Source organism: Monodon monoceros, unplaced genomic scaffold, assembly GCF_005190385.1.
Source record: "Monodon monoceros isolate NGI ecotype Baffin Bay Population unplaced genomic scaffold, NGI_Narwhal_1 Super_Scaffold_1, whole genome shotgun sequence".
Lineage (NCBI taxonomy): Eukaryota > Metazoa > Chordata > Mammalia > Artiodactyla > Monodontidae > Monodon > Monodon monoceros.
In genome coordinates, this window is record NW_021703765.1 from 52,572,323 (window position 1) to 52,591,384 (window position 19,062).

General features: G+C 53.4%; 1 protein-coding gene across 1 annotated transcript in view; it reads left to right on the forward strand.

Moving 5' to 3' along the window:
• EMILIN2 (elastin microfibril interfacer 2) overlaps positions 1 to 13,997 on the forward strand; it is a 50,729-nt gene extending 36,732 nt beyond the window's left edge. The window contains exons 5-8 of the mRNA XM_029233112.1: positions 8,986 to 9,354; positions 10,685 to 10,717; positions 11,271 to 11,399; positions 13,120 to 13,997. Coding sequence (XP_029088945.1) covers positions 8,986 to 9,354; positions 10,685 to 10,717; positions 11,271 to 11,399; positions 13,120 to 13,457 — 869 coding nt within the window. The 3' untranslated portion in view covers positions 13,458 to 13,997. The remainder of the gene's footprint in view (positions 1 to 8,985; positions 9,355 to 10,684; positions 10,718 to 11,270; positions 11,400 to 13,119) is intronic.
• The last annotated feature ends 5,065 nt before the right edge of the window (positions 13,998 to 19,062 follow it).

Genomic DNA, 19,062 nt, shown 5'->3' on the forward strand with positions numbered 1-19,062 from the left:
GAAAAAGCATGTTCAAAGGCCCTGAGGCAGGAATGTGTTTGTCCTGATTGAGGACTCAGAATGCCAGTTTGATCAGGTCTGTGAGCAAGGGGGGAAGTCTTAGGCAGTGAGGTCAGGGAGTAGGAGTCAGATGAGGTGGGATTTTATAGGCTGTGATAACAGATTTGGATTTTAAGTATCATGAGAAACTCTTGGAGAATTTAGAGCCAGGAAGTGATTATTATTTCCCAGGTTTGCAATCCCAGCTACTCTAGACATTCTTTGTGACTTTGGGCAAGTTATTTATCTACTTAATGCCTCACTTTCTACACCTGTTAATTGGAGAGAATCATGATAATAATAACACTCCAAAAAGTTAGTATGAGGATTAATATTTCTAACTAGTGGAGTATTAAATAGTGCCTGGCACCTGGGAATCCCTCAATAAATACCAGCTGTGATGTCGACCCTCTGTCCCCTATGGTGGATGTTCATTCTGCTCCTGGGTGAACTTCTCTCTTTCTCTTCCTACCAGCCCCCGGGCCTGCAGCCTCAGAGGAGTGAGAGCAGGCTTGTCCACACCGCAGACATGGGATGAGAGCCCTGGGTGTGGGGCTCCTGGCTGCTCTGTCAAATGTTTCTAGAAAGCCAGAGGGTTTTGTTTTTTTCCTTCTTTCCCTTTCCTTTTCTTCTTTTCTAAACTGGGAGTCAGGGAGAAAGTGTAAAAAGCCTAGAAATCTCCCCTTCCTAGCATTCAGGATTCATGTTCAAATAAATTAGCTTCTGAAGGGCAAGGAGATGGGGAAGTCCTTTGTTCTTCTGTGGATGTGGCCCTACGCTTTGGCCTTCTGTGCCCCGTCCCACTGGCTCCTGTTTTCAGTGTTGGTTCTTCACACCATCTCCCCAGCACCCTGTCCCTTTCCTTTAGCTGCAGCTTGTCCCCAAGTTGACTGAAATTGTCGGGTAGGGGTCGCTCTGTCGCTGGCAGCTCCAGGGTCTGCCCCCAGCGTGGCTGAAAGCCGGAGTCTGCTTTCTGCCGGGGCCCCGGGACCAGACTGTGACGTTTCTGCTGTTCCCCTTCCAGTTGGGACATAAGGGGAGTTCCCATTGCTGAGAAACCTGGGGCTCCCACCCGAGCCGAGATGGGGCAGAGGAATAGTCTGCGCGTCAGGGAAGCTCTCCTCCCCTGCGTCACGGTTCCAAGAAGGGCCATGCCTGCCGGACGTGGCAGCACTGTTTCAGCACACTCCAGTAACAGTGGCACTGCTTCCTCTTTCTAATCTGCCACCTCTTCTGCAAATGTCTTAGGGCAATTTCTCATACTTTTTTTCTCTCTTCTTTTAAATTTTAATTTTGTTGGAGTATAGTTGATTTACAATGTTGTGTTAGTTTCAGGTGTACAGCAAAGTGATTCAGTTATACATATTCATATATTCATTCTTTTTTTTAGATTCTTTTCTCATATAGGTGATCCCAGAATACTGAGCCGAGTTCCCTGTGCTATACAGTAGGTCCTTGTTGGTTATCTATCGTATATAGTAGTGTGTGTATGTTCATCCCAGGCTCCTGATTTATCCCTCTCCCCCTGACATCTCCCCTTTGGTAACCATAAGTTTGTTTTCGATATCTGTAAGTCTGATTCTGTGTTGTAAATAAGTTCATTTGTTTCATTTTTACAAAATTTGATTCCACATGTGAGTGATGTCATATGACATTTGTCTTTGTCTGACTTACTTCACTTAATATGATAATCTCTAGGTCCATCCATGTTATTGCAAATGGCGTTGTTTCATTCTTTTTTAGGGCTGAGTAGTATTCCATTGTATATATGTACCACGTCTTCTTTATCCATTCCTCTGTCGAGGAACACTTAGGTTGCTTCCATGTCTTGGCTGTTGTAAATAGTGCTGCAGTGAACATTGGGGTGCGTGTATCCTTTCAGATGATGGATTTCTCCAGATGGATGCCCAGGAGTGGGATGGCTGGATCATATGTTAGTTCTATTTTTAGTTTTGAATTATATTAATAACGTTTCATTCAGGGGTATTACAGATTTAAGAATCCCATCTTTATCCAGTTGCTTAGCCTAAGCTGTGCTGTAAGAATGAAAAAGCACAGATTTTTCAAATAAGCATTTAACCGTAAAGCATGGCCAGGAGAAGTGTGGCCTGATGCCAGTGTTATGAGGGTTTTGGCCCTCAACTTGAAATTGGCTGAGTTTGGGGCCAGTGTAGGTCCAAGATATTATGATGGAGTAAGTCAGAGTTTTATAAATACATATAAGGCTAAACAAACTGCCCACACTCAGACCACACCAGCTCCAGACGATACCTGCCCTTTCGCCCTGTGAGCATCTGGTTGTTGTAAAGCTCTTTAGTTGGTGAAAGTTGCAGCTGCCTTTCTCCATCTTAACGTTGACTTTAGAACTGCCATGTTCCGGGAGGGCTCTCCCACAGCTGTGTGCAAAATCCTTTGTGAGCTTTACAAAAATAAGGACTCCGGGCTCACTCGGGAGATTCCTGCTCAGCAGGGATGAGGTCAGATCCAGGAATCTGTAAATAAATTTGTAATTAAAACAAAGAACCCCCTAGCTCTGGTCCCAGAAGTGGAAGGCAGGCCCCCTCAGAGGCGGCACCGGGGCTGCCGTGCCCAGAAAGAAGAGAAGCGGGGGCGGGAGGGCGGTGAGGAGAGAGGATAAAATCCCGGACTTGACCCAGCGCCACCCACGCAAGCTCCACCGTGACGTGCACGTCCACTGGGGGACTCTGCTCTGCGCTGTTGACGTGTCTCCTTAGGCCTTGACTACTACCGCTTTATAGTGAGTCTGAAAATCAGGTAGATCCTCTCTCTGCATTTCCATATACAACTTAGAATCAGCTTGTGAATTTCTACCAAAAAAAATCCCCCAGTGACGCTGATGCTTGGGTCGGCCTCTCTGGGATTCAGTGACATCGAATGACTCTCCATCCCAAATGAGCTGCGCCCGATGTCAACAGGAGCGGCCGGAACCGTCTCTCTGTGTCAGTGTTCTCTAGGTTGTACTTTTCGGAAATGTCGGCCTGTTTCCCCTGTTGAGGCTGATTCCACCAGCTTCTGTGTGATCACGTCTGGACTCCTTTCTCGGCTGGGCCAGTGGGCTCTGTCCTCTAGAGGAAGAGTCGGTCCGGGCCCTTCTGTGATGGAACCACAGCACCCCTTGGACGAGCTTGAATGCTTTTCCTCTTCATTCCAACCAAAGCCCAAAGGAGCATTTCGACTGCCATTTGCTCAGAGTAGGACCGTTCCTGCGGACGCATGGTTTCCCTTCCTCTGTTGTCAGGGGAGCAGTGCAGGGTTTCTGTGGGTTGTCTCCCCAGTCCTGAGAGTCCTTCACATGCCTCCACGGCCGGTCTTCCCTCAGCCTTTCTGCAGGGAGACCAGCAAGCGTCTCCTCGGAAGCCCCTGCCTCGTGCCCACCCTGTGCCGGTCAGTGAGAGCACCAGAGTCCCGCGGAACCTCCCGCTGAGCCTCGCGTTTCTCAGGCGCTTCCCAAGAACTGAGCTTTGCCGGGCAGTGTGGCCCTCCGTCCACTTAGCCTGCTGTATGTCAGCATGTGGATCGTTTTTTTTTTAAGTCATAAGTCTTGGGAATTCTGTGGAAGTCCAGTAGTTAGGACTCCACGCTGTCACTGCTGAGGGCACAGGTTCAGTCCCTGGTCAAGGACCTAAGGTCCTGCAAGCTGTGCGGCATGGCCAATAAAGAAAGAAAGAAAGAAAAAATATGAAGTCATAAGGCTTGATTGACCTCTTTAAAATAGTCCCCCGGAGTTGCAGGGTTTGGTCAGCAGACATACCCTTGGGAGGCCAGGCAGCTCAGCTTCCCCCCAACTGGGAATTGCCCTTGACGTTTGCACAGTGTTTTACAGTCAGGGACGCGCCCCTGCACCCATCACTTCATCTGATTGGCACCGATTCTGCCTGCTTGTCAGGAGTCTTTGCCGGTTTAGCCCGATTGATGGCTGAGCTGATAACTCAGGAGGTTTCTGTGGCTTTCCCTCAGCCACACCACCAACAAGACTAACGTCCAAGGCCCGTGTCTGTCCCCACATCCCTGCTCTGTGACAAGATACCACCAAGTGGCCAGGCACAGCCACGGGGCCGGAACTTGGGCGATTTAGCTGCCACTCTGCAGGGCTGTGTGGCGGCTGCAGGAGGAGCCAGACCACCCAGGCTCCTGAGAGCGGAGGAAGGCATGTCAGTCTCGTGGACTGTTGCGGATTTCCTTAGGCAGGTCTTTGTCTTAGCAAGGTTGAAATTGGCTTTTAATAAGAACTTTAATGGAGAGGGAGTGGCCTTTCCTACATGGTGTCAGGTCCATCCTTGGTAAGGCTGTGGCCCTGCCCATCCCGCACACAGTGGCACAAGGCCACACTGTGGCATCAGGACCAACGCCTTGGGGCAAGTTCTGGAACAAGAGCAAGCACACGTATGGCTGATCATTCCTTGCACGTGAAACATGGGCAGCAACACTTGGCTCTCACGAGGAACTCAGTACAAATGGTCACTCTCTGGATTAGAAACATATGTTCGCTTTGGAAAGAGAGTTATCTTTCCAGAGTGAGCAACATGCTATCCAGCCTTTGTTACAACCATGTAATAAATGTGTGCTTTAGAAACACCACGTGATGCACTGGGCTGAGCCTGTGCTGGGGGCCAGGGCTGGGGAGCAGCCTGGATCCAGGGCCGCTTTCTCGTGACCGTCTTTGCTGTGACTTGAGTGGTGTTTTGGAGCTGCCTGTCCTGCGCAGTGTGCTGGACGGACTCTCCACGGAGACTGGCGGAGGGTATTTGGCCCAAGCAGGTTGTTCATTTGTTTCCCTCTGCCTTCCACTTGCTATGACAAGCCTGGGTGTTGAGGGAGTGATGAATGTAAAAGAGAACCATCACTGACTCTAGGTACTGGCATTGCCCTTATAGGACCCCAGAACGATTATCGTTGGCAAAATTAGGGCGCCTAATTTAATGGTTGGCAGGAGTGAGGGTGCAGCCCATGGTACCTGCTGTACTTCCAGCCTACCTTCATTCACCAAATACTTAGATGTCTCAGTGTCACGTGCCAGGCCCTGGGGATAAAAGATCATTAAAATGTGTCCTCAAGTGCTCATCATCCAGCAAGAAAGGAGAGATGAAAAGACCCCTGAAAAGACCCCTGAGAGGCCAAAGTGGTTCATGGTTCGGAGGCAGGATGTTCAAGCCCTACTGGGCAGATTCATGACAGCTTCACGAGGAGCGGGTATCTGAACCGGGACTGCAGGGAGAGGTGTGTTTCGGTGAGGGCGCCTGAAGAGGCATTTTAGGGAGTGCGAACAGCAAAGCACAAAGGCAGGGATGCTCAGATGAGAGCCAGGCCCCAGTGGGGGTACTGAAGGTGGCAGGAGGCAATGGGGCAGGGGGTGGGGACACGGATGACAGAGGAGATTCTGTTGGATTTTATGAGCAGTGGAGGACAACCGGAGATTTCTGAGCGGGGAAGATGACTAGGACGCGTTCTAAGAGTATTCTGAGAAAGGTGTGGAGGAAGGACCCAAAGGACGATTCAAAATTAGAATCAGCTGGACTTAGCCCAGATCGGGGTGTGTGTGATAAGCGAGAGCACCTGGACTAGGTGATGGGGCAAACGACAGACAGGGGGGCTTCAGAGAAAGAGGGCTGGTTTGAAGGGTTTGGGGGGGGATAGGTACGAAAATAAGGACCCGGTTGAGGGGCTTGTACTTGGCTATTTTTAGGTGCTTTGTCAACTGTAATTCATTGAGGGTTGTAGGACTGAGGAAAAGTACTTGTTTTTAAATTTTGGGTGGAGACACATAAACATGGGCTAAAGGGAAGGAGCTGGTGGGGTGGAAGGAAAGAGACGGAGGAGAGAGGAGTGATGCTGGAGGAGCATCTCCAGCAGAGAAGGGAGGTGGGGCTAGGGCAGGAGCCTGTGCCCCCGGGAGGAAGGCCAGCTTGTGAGCCTTGGAAACGGTGTGAGGAGGGAGGGGAGACAGACAAGGAAGGACCTGAGCTTGGACTGGAGGGAAAAGAGTTTAGAGACAGGCCCTGGGTGTCTTCCATAATTATATCTTATAAAATAGTTCTGAGAAGTTTATAATGAAAACCAGTTTTCCTGCCCCCTTTTCCCTGTTACCCTTCTCACCCCAGAGGTGGCCACGTGCCACTTTCAGCTGTTTTCTCCCCCTGATGTTTACCATCAATTTATTAGCTTTAGATATCTCTATATGGGTACTATTTGACATTATATATATTACTTATCAGCTGTAGACATTAGCCTATGTATTAGGCTCTCTCGTGTCTCCCCCTGCTTCCCTTCCTCCCAGCTCCCAGTGGAGTTATGCCACAAAAATCAAGTCAGTATTTATGCTATGAGGAGCTAAACAGCTCAGTAATGGCCAAATATGATCATGTTGCTTTTCATTTTGCTTTCCTCTGAATTAGTAGTAGTGCTGCATTATTATTTGCTAGATTTTACATATCTGTTTTGGATTCTTCTCACTCTCTGACACCCTCTCGATACCACAAAAATTATCAGATCATTTGTCAGTTCCATTTTTTAAATCAGTGACCTCTCTCCGGGAGTTCTCTCTTCCTGACCCAGTCTGGACTGCTTATTCTCTGGACTTGCTCTAAGGCTTTCAATCTGAAACTTCCTTCACTACCATCCTAGAAATTTCTTGAACCTCTCTCCTGTCTTAGACCCTTTCCTTTATTCTGCATTTCTTTCTTTCATGGTTTACTCTCTTTTTCAGTGGAGTACATTTTCCAATAGCTTTCTAAGAAAGGGTGCTCGACAGTTTTGCTTGTTTGTCTTTAGATAGTGCATGCCTGGAAATGTCTTTATTCTAGTTTCATAACTGGCAGATATTTTAGCTGGGTATAGAATTCAAGGTTAGCAATGATATTCCCTCAAAATCTGAAGGTGTTCTTTTGTCTTCTGGTTTCCAGTACTGTTGTTGAGAAGCCTGGTAATGGTCTGATGGTCTGATTTGAGGTCACTTTTTAGTTTTCCCCTGGTGACGGTCTGAATTGAGGTCACTTTTTAGTTTTCCCCTGACAGTTTGTGTGGTCTTCTCTTTATCCTCAGTGTTCTGAATATGCTTTGGTTTGGGTCTTTCATTTAATAATTGCGCTGGGATCTTTCTTAGTTCTGAGAAATTGTGTATTTGAATTTCTCCTTACTACCTCATCATCCCTACACCCGTTTTTCTGATCTTTCTTTTCGGGAAAGACTTCTGGGTTGGAAAGAGTCTAATTTTCCTATGGTTTCTCTCCTATTGTCCATTATTTTCTCTTCCTGGTCTACCTTCTGAAAGAGCACCTTGACTTTATCTACCAACTGTTTCATTGAATTTTCTTATTTTGGCAAGTATATTTTTAATCAGCAAAGACTCATCTTTATTCTCTGGTTAGGCCTCTCTTAATACCAATCTATTCTTATACTTTGGATGCAGTGTGTTCTGAGATTATTACTTTGTTTTTGTTTAAAGCAGGCACAGCGTTTATTAGAAGCACAGTACGTGTGGGAGAGCACGCAATGAAGCGGTTTATTTAGTGCAGAAGCTAAAGTTACACACTTGGAGAAGCCTGTGGGCATCCTCACTAGTGAGGAGCACGCCTTACTACATATTTATTTTCTTGTATTATCTCTTTAAAGTTCCTTTTTGTTCGTTGGTTTCCTTTCTCACTCTTGTCCTTCACTGTGGCTGGTGGTGTTCCCATGTCGGGAATCGCTCTGCCTCAGTTTCTATGCCCAGCTCAACTCTTCCCACCAGAGTCCTGAAGAGAATTAAGGCCTGATGCCTTTCCACTGTATGGTGTGAATTAATTTATCTTCAGTGCATCTAGAATGGTATTAGTTCTGTACCATCCATGGGGGAAATTAAAAAGTGATCACTTCATTCAAGTCATTTTCCTTAGGGATTAATCCTCTCATGGAGTACTGGGTGGGAAAGGCTATTTGAGAAATAGTCTCCCTTTGGGGCTGGAGGTGGGCTAGCAACCTGTGAGTGGAGGGGGAGCATGGGTTCGATCTGCCATAATTAGCTTTGTGAGTTTTAAAACAAAACTAGGCAGTGGGGCACAATGCAGTTACTGATTTTGCTTGGTCATAATTTTGTAGCCTTGGAAGCTGGGCCATTGCAGGCATAATACAGATTGAGGAGGTGGGTGGGGTTTGGCTTTTGAGGATGGTATTGTGACCAGTCCTGGTTATTTTTAGATGTCTTACAGGCCTTCAGGAAGGGCTCCCTGGAAGGTTAGTTCCAGGAATGTATTCATAGGAGGAAAGGGTGGTAGCTTCCCGCTTGTATCATAGCGCCATCCCAAGAGGGCAGGGAAATGTGAATCAGGACTTCTCTGCAGTGGAAATTCCCTCAGTTGGTGATCTTAAGGCTGTGGTGAGAGGTGGGGGGCACTGCCGCTCCTTTGGGAGCTGTGCCTGCTGCAGAGGCAGCCCGAGCTCCCTGACACCTGCCTGGGTCCCGTGATGTCTGCACCCAGCAGGTCCTCGGCTTGTGAGGCTGCCCACTGCGACCGTGCGACTAGCTTGTTTGAGAGAATGCAAGGCCGTGGGTGGCAGCAGGCAGGCAGATACCCCTGTGGTATCACCATGTAGTGAAATCGGGGAGGTTCGGGTGCTGTTTTGGAGAGTGCGACCATCATGAAGGAAGAGGGTGAAGGTCCCCCTCCCCTGGGCAGGGGGTCCAGGCAGGCGGTCCCCACTCTGTGGTGGCTGCTCTTGTGTCTGCTGGTGGGCCCAGCCCAGGGACCCCGCGGAGGCCACGTGGTGGCTGCTCTTGTGTCTGCTGGTGGGCCCAGCCCAGGGACCCCGCGGAGGCCACAGGCCAGCCCCCCAAGCACACACCTTCCAGGGAGCCATGCCCACGGAAGTCTCACAGAGGGGCCTGTGGTCGAGCAGTCAAGTCTGAGGTTTTGAACCCTGTGTATTTCTTTCCACTTTCCAAATGCTCAGCGGAGGAGCCCTCAGCAGCACCCCAGCCTCTGCCCCAAGGGAAGGCCCCGCACCTGGCAGAGGCCCCCACCAAGCCATCTGCTCCAGTGCTGACCCCTCCACCGCCGTCCAAGGACCCTGGACAGCAGCCGTACATAGGCCAGCAGCCTGTCCTGCCCAAGAGACGCCCCCGGCCACTGCCCCCGCTGCTGCGGCCAGGCTGGACGGGGCTGCCCTTCTTGCCTGGCTCCACCGGGGTCATTATGGAGACTGGAGAGGCCGGGCCCCCGGGCAGGATGAGCATGTCGGGGCGAGGACTGCCCCGGGGTGTGGACGGCCAGACTGGGCAGGGGCCCATCCCCAGGGCCGAAGGCTACGCGGGAGCACCAGGTAAGGGTCCCCCGCTGCTGGGCCATCTGAGCTACGGAAGGTGAGGATGCACAGAGGGGGCAGCCTGAGCCCCAGGGGGCTGCTGCAGGGTCTCTGCGGGTCATGGGTGCAGCCTTCAGGGTACAAGGTCCAAAACTTGGCTCTCCAAAGGTTCTGTGGTACTCTGGGGATAGTACATCATACTTAGAAATAGATTTGTGCCACGGGCTGTAATACCTGGACCGTGGACCACACAGGCAGCTCCTTGATCTCCCTAGCAGGAAGTGTACCGGGGAAACCAAGAGGATACTGGGAGCTTGCGTAGCCACAAAGATGAGCACACATCAAAGTGGGTAGGCCGGAAGGTTCTGGCTCCAACCCTAGCTATGTCTTTGCAAGGTTTAGCTCTGTCAATGGCAAAGGGAAGATAATAATAGGACTTCAGAGTTATTGTGAGGATGGAGAAAAGCCTAGGTCAATGCTTGGCCAGTTAAGTGCTTCATGTGAGTTGGAAGGTCAGCACCGTGGTGGTGGAGGAGGTGGAGTCAGGTAAAGGCAAGAGGGAGAAGGAAAAGGGAGCATTTATGGGACACCCACTGCATGCCAGGGACTGAACTAGGTGCTGGAGCTGCAGCTTCCCTACAGCACTGCGAAGCTGATATTCTACTGACAGATGAGGAAGCTGAGGCTCCGGGCTATCACATCTAAACACGTGATGCTGCTTGGGGTAGTTCACGTCAGCTGTCACGGGGAGTACCAACCAGTCGCCTCAGAGTTAAACCAAGCTGCCAGTTGGAGGCACTCAGCCACGGGCAAGGACAGCCTGCCTGAATGAAGCACCGTGGCTGCTGGGTAGGTGGGGGGGTCACTGCCGTTCCTTCTCAGCCACCCCAAGCTCCAGTGATGCCAGCTTTCTTAGGCAGGTGTGGAGACTTTTCTAAGATGACAGTTTTCCTTCTGTTCCATGTATCTTGGATGCTTATATTCTTCTGGGCAATTTGTTCATTTGTGTGTCTGTCCTTCCTTCCACGCATCCATACGACAAACACTGCATCCAGTCTACCTGGGGGCAAAGCTAGTGAACAGTCCCTGCTCCTGGAGGGCAAGCGTGGGAGTGGACATGTCGGTCTGTAGCCTGCTCGCTGGCTTGGGCCCCAAGGCTCCAGTCCATCTTCTTCCTATTCCCCCAGCCAGTTCGTCCTCAGGGTTGTCTTCTCTGCGCAGGCAGCTGGGAGTGGGTGCTCTTAATGTCTACTTACACAGTGTGAGGAACAGGCAGTAAAAGGAGGGACTCAGGAAAATGAGGTGCGCTATTAGGGCTTTGACACTGCATCTGCGTTTTGTTTTTCAGGGTACCCCAAGTCACCGCCTGTAGCCTCCCCAGGTACGTTAGCCAGGATGGGAGGCCGAGGCGGGTGGTCCTGGGCAGCCCCTGTCCCCCTCCCCCGCCCCCCCTGCGGGGCCTGTCTCCTCCCTCTGGGCGATTAGCACGGGTGCAGCCCCCCCCGGCCCCCCTGCCCGCGGGTGCCCGAACCCAAACGCCGGGGGGCCCCCCCCCCCCCCCCCCCCCCCCCCGCCGCATAGCATCACGCATGTGCAAAGCCCCCGCCTCGCGTGTGCGCGCGCAGCCTCCCAGCTCTCATCTCAGAAGCGTTCACACAGAAGCACCTTGTGGGGCCTCAGCGCCCCCACCCCAGACATCATGCACAAGGCCCACGCATGCGCGAAGCCTCCCCTCTCACGCAGCGGCAAACGCAATCCACGCATGCGCACTCCCACCAACTGCCTGCCCCTCTGACAAGGGCACTGTCGGGCCCAGGGTGTGAGGAGGGGGTGTGCCCACTGTGAGGTGAAATGCAAGGCCCAGGCTGCCCCTCGGGACGGCGCGCAGGCCTCGGCCCGGGGCCTGACTGAAGGCGCATCCTCTCTCTGCCCAGGGGTCCCGGCACCGTCTCTGGTGTCCTTCTCTGCGGGGCTCACCCGGAAGCCTTTCCCCAGCGATGCGGGCGTCGTCCTCTTTAACAAAGTGCTGGTGAACGACGGGGACGTGTACGACCCCAGCACCGGTGAGTCCGCCCGCACACACGGCCGCTCGGGAGGACTATCCCAGCCGGGAGGCTGTGAGGAAGGTCCCTCCCGGCTGCCACGACAGGTGCGCCCACGCCGCCGCCTGCAGGATTCCTGGCTTCTGAGCCCCAAGTGGGTCAGCAGCAGTGCGGGGCGCCTGCTCTCGGGCAGAACCGCTCGCCCTGACGGGGGTCCGGTCCATGTGGTCCCCAGCCCCCGAGAACAGCGGGGACGGGAGGCCACCCCGGGGCCTGGGCTGCTGTCCTCGGGGCCGCGGGCATCACGCCTGCGGGAGGAGAGCCAGGACCCCCTGGTCCGCCGCTGTCCCCCCCGCCCACAGGCACCAGCGGACCTGGGTATCACGTGCTGCTGTGGCCGGGGCTCTGTGTGGCCCCTGGGAGGGAATCGGCTCTCTGCGGTCAGAGATGTGAGTTGCCGCCCTGGCCCCGGGTCTCAGGACCACGGGCCTCGGGTTTTAGCGAGCATCAGAGTGAATGAACTGAAGAGCGTAGAAAAACGGGGCTCCTGGCCTCCAGGCCCATGGGCGTGAAGCTCGGCATCACACTCTGTTTTTAACGGGCTTGGAGGCGGGGTGTGAGAAGGCTGCTTCGCTTTGTGCTCAAGTTGGGCTTCCCCTGGGGCCCTCACTCCACGCAGCCTCAGCTATGGGGACAGCTCGTCAACGCCGACAGGCCAGGTGCTCTCGGCGCACAGGGACCGTGACCTACATTTCTCTCCTGTTCCCAGGATGCCCATGCTCTCTCCAGCGGGTCTTCAGTAAAGGGAGTTCTGCGTGACCCTGAGCAGACGCTGGCCATGTGCCCGGAGTGCTGGGGCCCGTCTGTCCCCAGGCTCTAAATTTACTGAGAAGAGCTGGGCAAGGGAGCTGGGCAGCCTGGCACATTTCAGGGCAGCTTAAAGACTCAGGCCCCTTAGATTCCTTCTCAGCCCGTGATCAGTGGCGCATGTCTGGCCCCCTTCCCGGAGCCCTTGGGCAGTGGCCACTCCTGCCAGCACTGGGTCTGGCTGTGGGCCCATGTGCCGCTGCTCTGCAAATGGGCAACATCTGCGAACCTTATCCCCACTTCCGACCAGCCCTTCCCCTGCCTTCCCAGCCCCAGAGCGTGTGTCTAAATAGCAGCTCGCTTCCGGCTGCGCGTGGATGCCAGCTGGGTACTGGTCCAGCAGGGAGCCTGGCTCTTCCACCGGAGGAGGGCTGGCTGTGTCTGCATCCCTGGCTCGGTGTCTCTTCTTCCTGCGTTAATGACCGACCTTGTGGGGAGTTTTTGGTCCTGCCTCCCCAGAAGGCAGCTAAGGCGTTCTGTGGCTATTGTGCCCGTGAGGTCGATTCTAAGTTGGCCTCGAGGTGCTTTCAGTGACAGAGGAAACTCCCCAGAGGCAGCCAGGATCGGCGGCGCAGGGGAACGGGCCAGCGTGCACAGTAAAGGGCCAGTTTTCCCTCAGGCTGCTGGGTCTGCAGCGAGGACCAGGTCAGTGCAGAGAGCAGTGTGGGCCAAGGGGACTGTCCCTGTCGTTGGGTGGGTTTAGTACGCAGAGGGGCTGCGCCTCCTGTGGGGAGGCTGAGCAGGACTTTGAGCCCAAACCCAGGCCACCCAGGGCAAACCCAGAGGCTGGTCTGCCTTCATCCAGGCTGTCAGCTTGTCGCAAAAGGCTGTGATGGTGTCACGTGAACACCGGTGTCTGCTTTCCTCCTCCCAGGGGTCTTCACAGCTCCGTACGACGGGCGCTACCTGATCACGGCCACGCTCACCCCCGAGAGGGACACGTACGTGGAAGCCGTCCTTTCAGTCGCCAACGCCAGCGTGGCACAGCTGCACACGGCCGGCTACAAGAGAGAATTCCTGGAATACCACCGGCCCCAGGGGGCTGCGCACACTTGTGGGGGCCCAGGGGCGTTCCACCTTATCGTGCACTTGAAGGCAGGGGACGGCGTCAACATCGTGGTGACTGGGGGCAGGTTGGCTCACACAGACTTCGACGAAATGTACTCCACGTTTAGTGGGGTTTTCTTATATCCTTTCCTGTCCCACCTCTGAGGTGGCCGGGCAAGGGAAGGGGAAAGAGTTGTAGGAACTCGGCAGCTTTAATGTATTCAGCGTGTGTGTGTAACTGGAGCACTGGTCTAGTTTCCTGCAGACACCCCACCACCTCCCCCAGGTAAAGGCCACGCCTGGCTGCCAAGGCAGCCAGGAGTAAACCACGGGCTAACGTGGCCACGGCGCCTAAGAGTCGGAAGCGCCCCTGCCTGCCCGCCGGCTCCTCCCCCTGCGTCTCCCAGCTCCCACCTCTGGCTCTGCCGTGGCCCGAGCTCTCTCCGAGGGGCCTGTGCTGGGCCTACAGGGTGCTGACCGCGGAGGCTCCAACTGCTGCCCAGTGGGATCACGCCCTGCTGCTGGAGAAGGACGAGCCGCTGAGAGGAGGCAGAGCTGGCACCAGTGGCCAGGCTTTGCTGGAGCAGAGCTGTCGCCAGCTGCTTCTGTCTTCACTTACCCTGCATGTGGGAGAAGAGTTTAAACACTGAAGTGGCACGTGCCACCGCAGACCTAGGGTGGACAGTGGGCTGTCCCAGGTTTGGCTCGCCACCTCCTTCCCCCCCCCCCCCCCCCCCCCCCCCCCCACCCCGGGTTTGCCTGGCTGAGAGGGACACAAGAGAGACTGTCAGTCATGTGGCTTGTTGGGCTCCTTGAATGACATGTACGACTTAAGTGCAAAGACAGGGAGTGTCAATAAAGATGTAAAACACTTCCAGTTCAGTCTGGTGCCTTCTGGATTGAGAGTTGCTGCCGAAAAGCAAACTACAGTAAATGACTTCAATGGCTGCAGAAAGTAAGCTTGAGTAAATTCATCTCCACCACGCAACTGTTATCCCTCAGCATCCACGCCGTGCACTTGGGGGTTGTTCTTGGCTTGTAAAGACAGACAGACTAGATGTACTTGGAGGTCAGAGTCCCCATGTGAGCCCCACAGCTGAAAAAGGGGCTCCTCCAGGGGGCGCTGGACATTCACATTGAACCCACAGCTGCCCAGCTCACAGCAGATGCAGCTGTAAGGACTCCTGAGCTCCCAGGCAACAAGAGGCCCAACACAAAACCGACCACACTGAACACCGAGGTCATCTGAGGAAAGCAGGACTCCTCCCGTGGAGGGCACGCTCTGTTCCCGGGAAGCCCAGGCCCCTCACTCCTCTACCGGCAGCCACACCAAACCCTTAGCTCCGCGTTGGTCTTTGCTAATCAGGTTGGTAAAACCTGTTGGCCAACCAAGTGCCACTGGGGCTCCCCAGAGCCCCAGGGAAAGATGTGGACAATAGAAACAAGTTTCCTTGGCCGACATCAAGCCACCAAGGTACTCTTATGCTGTAAGAATGTTTTTTCCAGGACTGCTTGCAAATGAGAGCCCAGGGCGGCCAGTGGACAGAGAGGCCGGCCTTCTCCCTCACCCCCTCCACCAGCTAGGGCGAAGGGGCCAAGAACGGAAGGTGGGGCCTCTCTGTCCGCAGCATGGGGGTGGGCCAGCACGCTTGTCCCACCTCTACAGCTGGGGAACTGGCTAGCAGTGGCTTCCTAGAAATGACTCATGGGAAAAACCCCACTGCAGTGGAGCATTTTCAGGAAAACCCAGTGGGCACATGCTTCTGCCCTCTCCACCTCACACCCCCTTTAAAGACCTTACCTGGTGCCAAAGGGGACAAATGCTCAATAGCCGGAAAGGCAGGGAGCAGACAGAAGGTAGAGAATTACTTTCCTCCACTCCACAGTCGGTGCTTAGAGCAGTAAGTGAAACACCCCCTCTGCCGGTGCATCCTGACTCATTTATTGACAACGGAGAAGTTCCGCTCTCTATCCACGACTGCAGCAGGTCCTGCGTTGACTTCAGTGGGATGAAAGCTGGACCGTGGTTCACAGGAGTCAGCGTCTGTAGAAGGGAAAGGCTGTCCTCTTGCACAGAGAAAAGCAATCTGGGCTGAGCTCAGGCTGGGAGGCTCGGAGCAGCTCCTCCAGACGTCAGCGGCCCGGCGCTGTGAGCCTGGGAGTGAGACGTGTGGACCAGGCCCCTGGACTCCAATCAGGCACAAGGTTACAACTTCTGAAACAGGGGGTTGCTGAGAAGAAGGTCAGGGCGCCCCCCCACCCCCGAGAGAAGCAGAGACGGGACCGGGACGTTCTGCCCCCACATCTAACATCAGCAAATGGCCTCACACTTAAATGGTGAAAAACAACGAAAGACGACCAGCGGTAAAGACCGCAAATCAGTGCAAACCTCATTTGACGTCACTCCCGTGTTAGCGCATTAACCTTTCTCAGTGACCCTATCATCTTATTTCTCACAATGTGCAGTTTGAAACGAAAGACGTATTTGTGATCAGAGACATGTGAAACGTGGCTTTACACGCATCCACACCCACTTCCTAAACATCCACGCACGCTGTCCCCGTCTCGTCCCATCAACGGGAAAGGACAGCGCGGAGTCTGGTGATGCAGCGGGGCCGTGGTGGAGACGGGCTCTCGGCACTCCCCCGCCCGCTCCTGCCCAAGCGCTGGCGGCCAGTTCCAGTTCCTGATCGTGAACCTCCCTGTCTGAGCTCTTCCCTTCTCTCGCGGAGCACACCGCACAGAGCCGCGGCTCCCTCCTCCCCACCCCCCACCCCCACCTCTCGCCCAGCCCACTCTGTAGCTTCGAAAGCGGCAGCTTCCCCACGTGGAGGCGGAGGCGGAGGCGCAGGCGCACTCTCCAGTGGCTACTGAGAGCCCGCAGGCTCAGTGTGTGCTGAGCCGTCTGGGGGATAAAGATACTCGAATAACGTAACGTGGGGGATGTGGTTTTTGATCCAAGACCACTTTGACTCTCCTAACAGCTAATGAAAACATCAGGACGGCTAAGCAGTATTCACCCAGAGGAAGGGTTTAATGCAAGGCGCTCAGGGGACCCCTGAAGGGCTGAGGGGCGGGGGAAGCAGCCTGGAGGGTGCCAGGGAGACTCCCCTAGAAATCACATATGTATGAATGGATCACTGCCTGGCAGAACCTACAAAGCAAGAGAGGTTAGTTCCTGTGGGTGTAGCCTCACTCTGGAGTCAGGTTTTATAAACACAAGCACCAAAAAAGAAGTCCTTTCTATACACAAATTTAAGTGTCAGCAAAGATCAAAATGCTAATTTATGGAAATTATCAATTTCTGGCAAGAGTTTAGAGAAGAGGATTTAATGTCCTCTGAAGGAGAGAGTCAGATGCATTCAGTTTACGTTCGTTTATTGTTGTAACATTTTGTTTTGAACATCAAACACTGCACCAAAATGAGCCATTTATCTTAAGACAGTTGTCTTCGCCATAAACTAAGTACTGAACTGATGTTTACAATTAATTTCTGACAACTTAAAAAACTTGTTAGTGGCACTGCTGTGCCTAATAATCAAATATGTCATCACAGACTGAACGTAATGATTAAATTAAAAGAGTAAAGTTTCCCCTTGCCTTTCTTACCTTTAAAACAAACCAAAAAAAGTAGTTTTCACCTGGAAAGAGCACTTACTTTGAACAAAAACTCAATCTTCAACCAGTTTCATTAAACCCAGCATTCTCTAAAACAGAGGAAGACAAGGCTTCCCAGAGTAATAACTATGATGATAAAATTCCCTGGGAGAGTCTGTTTCCACCAACTTGCAAAACCTGAGAGTTTACTCTCTGCCCATTTCTTCGGCCTCGCCTGCAGCTTCAAGGACACACTCCAGAAGGGCCACGTGCGGCCAAAGGCACGAGTACTTTCCGGATGGTGAGCTGGCTCTTGTTCCTACACTGTCAACAGCTTTCATTTCATGACATCACACTAGTAAGCTTTTTCTTTTTCCAGCTGAAAACTATGCAGATGTTTTAAAGCACTTTGAAGCACAGCAAACACGGTACTGACACGCGGGCCAAGTCTGCATGCTCTGGGCCCACGCGCGCACTTCGTAAGCCCTGCAGAGGTGCAGGTGTCAGCACCAGAGCCATACAAGCTTCAGCACGCGGACACCAAGGCAGATACTCAAGTCGGGTTGGACTGGAAAGAGGGAAAGGGGCCACGGCCATTTCACCAGTGGAGCAGCGGAGAGAGCGATTAGAAGAGCCCAGTCCACCTCGGCACCCCCCCCCGACCCCGCCCCGTGACGTTGCCCGTCCCCGAAAGCAGCGAGAGGCTGCTGCTCCTTCATTAGCTCCCATCAGAAGGGTCTGTGTACAAACACACTCGAGGGCATCTCTCTTTCACAGAAAGAACAAATGTCATTTGTACCAAATGGCAATGGATTTTCAGCGCAAACTTAATACTTTCTTAACACTATAGTAATCGTAACCATCTACTTTCAGCAAGAGGGGCTCCTTTAAATAAGGAAAAAGACTCAGGTTAATTAGCATATGTACCCACTGGATCAATCTGCGGTGACGAAATGATAAAGTCTAGTGCTGATGGCCCCCGGGCAGAGGGGTCAGCCACCCTCAGTGCAGGGCCAGGAGACCTGGGTTCCCAGGTTCGACCCTCTGAGATGCCCCTGTGTCCAGAAAGAAGAGCTTATCGAGAAAAAGAAAGTGTCTAGTCAGAAACTCCTTAAAGGACAGCCAACAAAGGACTACAGAAGGTGTGTTATCAAGATTTCCGTACCGCACATAGCAAAGCCCTACGAAGCTCAGGGTAACTGCCTAAAGCAAACGTGGGGCGACAGGCCGATGGCATCTATGAGATGAAGTAACTGCAGGGCCACCGTACGAGGAATTGATTTCACTAACTGGGCAGAGCTTCATACAAGCACAACCTATTTTCCCTGACCTACTGTACATAAATAAATTCTTTAAATGATTGAGTCCTTGAGCTATTTACGGTGGGACGGTTTGCACCGGAGGAAGCGTGTGTGGCTCCGCCAGCCTCTGCCACTGAGAGCTGCGTTCCGGGGACTGTGCCACCGTCCCTGCACCCAACAGCACTGGGAAACACGGCTCAACCGAGTCAGGGACTTTCAACTCTCCAATCTGGAAAATAACCGCCCCCATTTCCCCAGCTCTAGATCAGCTATTATTTCGGTGGAGCAAACTACAAGGAAGAGTGCCCCTGCCAGACCAGCACAGGGAAAGCACACGTGGGAAAGGAAACCGTGGGGGCCGGGGGCCGTGCCTGCACTGCTCTGCAGCGTTCCCATCGGGCGCCCGCCCTCCGCTCTGGAACCTGCCCACTGCTCTCTCACCCAACGCAGGGCTGTGTGTGGGCCCTGCTGGTCCCAGGAGAGCTCCTGTCTAACAGTTCTCTCGATTCTAACACCAAGGGGACCGTCCACACCCAGCCTCACCTCTGCAGGCTCGTGCTCACAGCTCTGCAGAGGCTTGTGGACAGAACCCCCCTTCCCTGGGGCGGCCTGCTCGGGTCCGACAAGAGCTCATCACCACCAGGCTGGGAAACTGGGCTGCAGGCAGGGGGACGGAGAAAGGACCCTTCCCAGGACCCGTCACAAGTGCTCACCTGCATTTCCAAGGCCTCCCTAAGAACAGAGCTGTTCCTTGCTGTTTAACCAACTCCTGCTGCTAGGAAGGCTCTTAGGGGCATCACATACATCCTCCAAGACCTGCTCCTTCCTGCCAGTCCGAGACACGACACCTCAGTTCAGGTCCCCACCGTGGA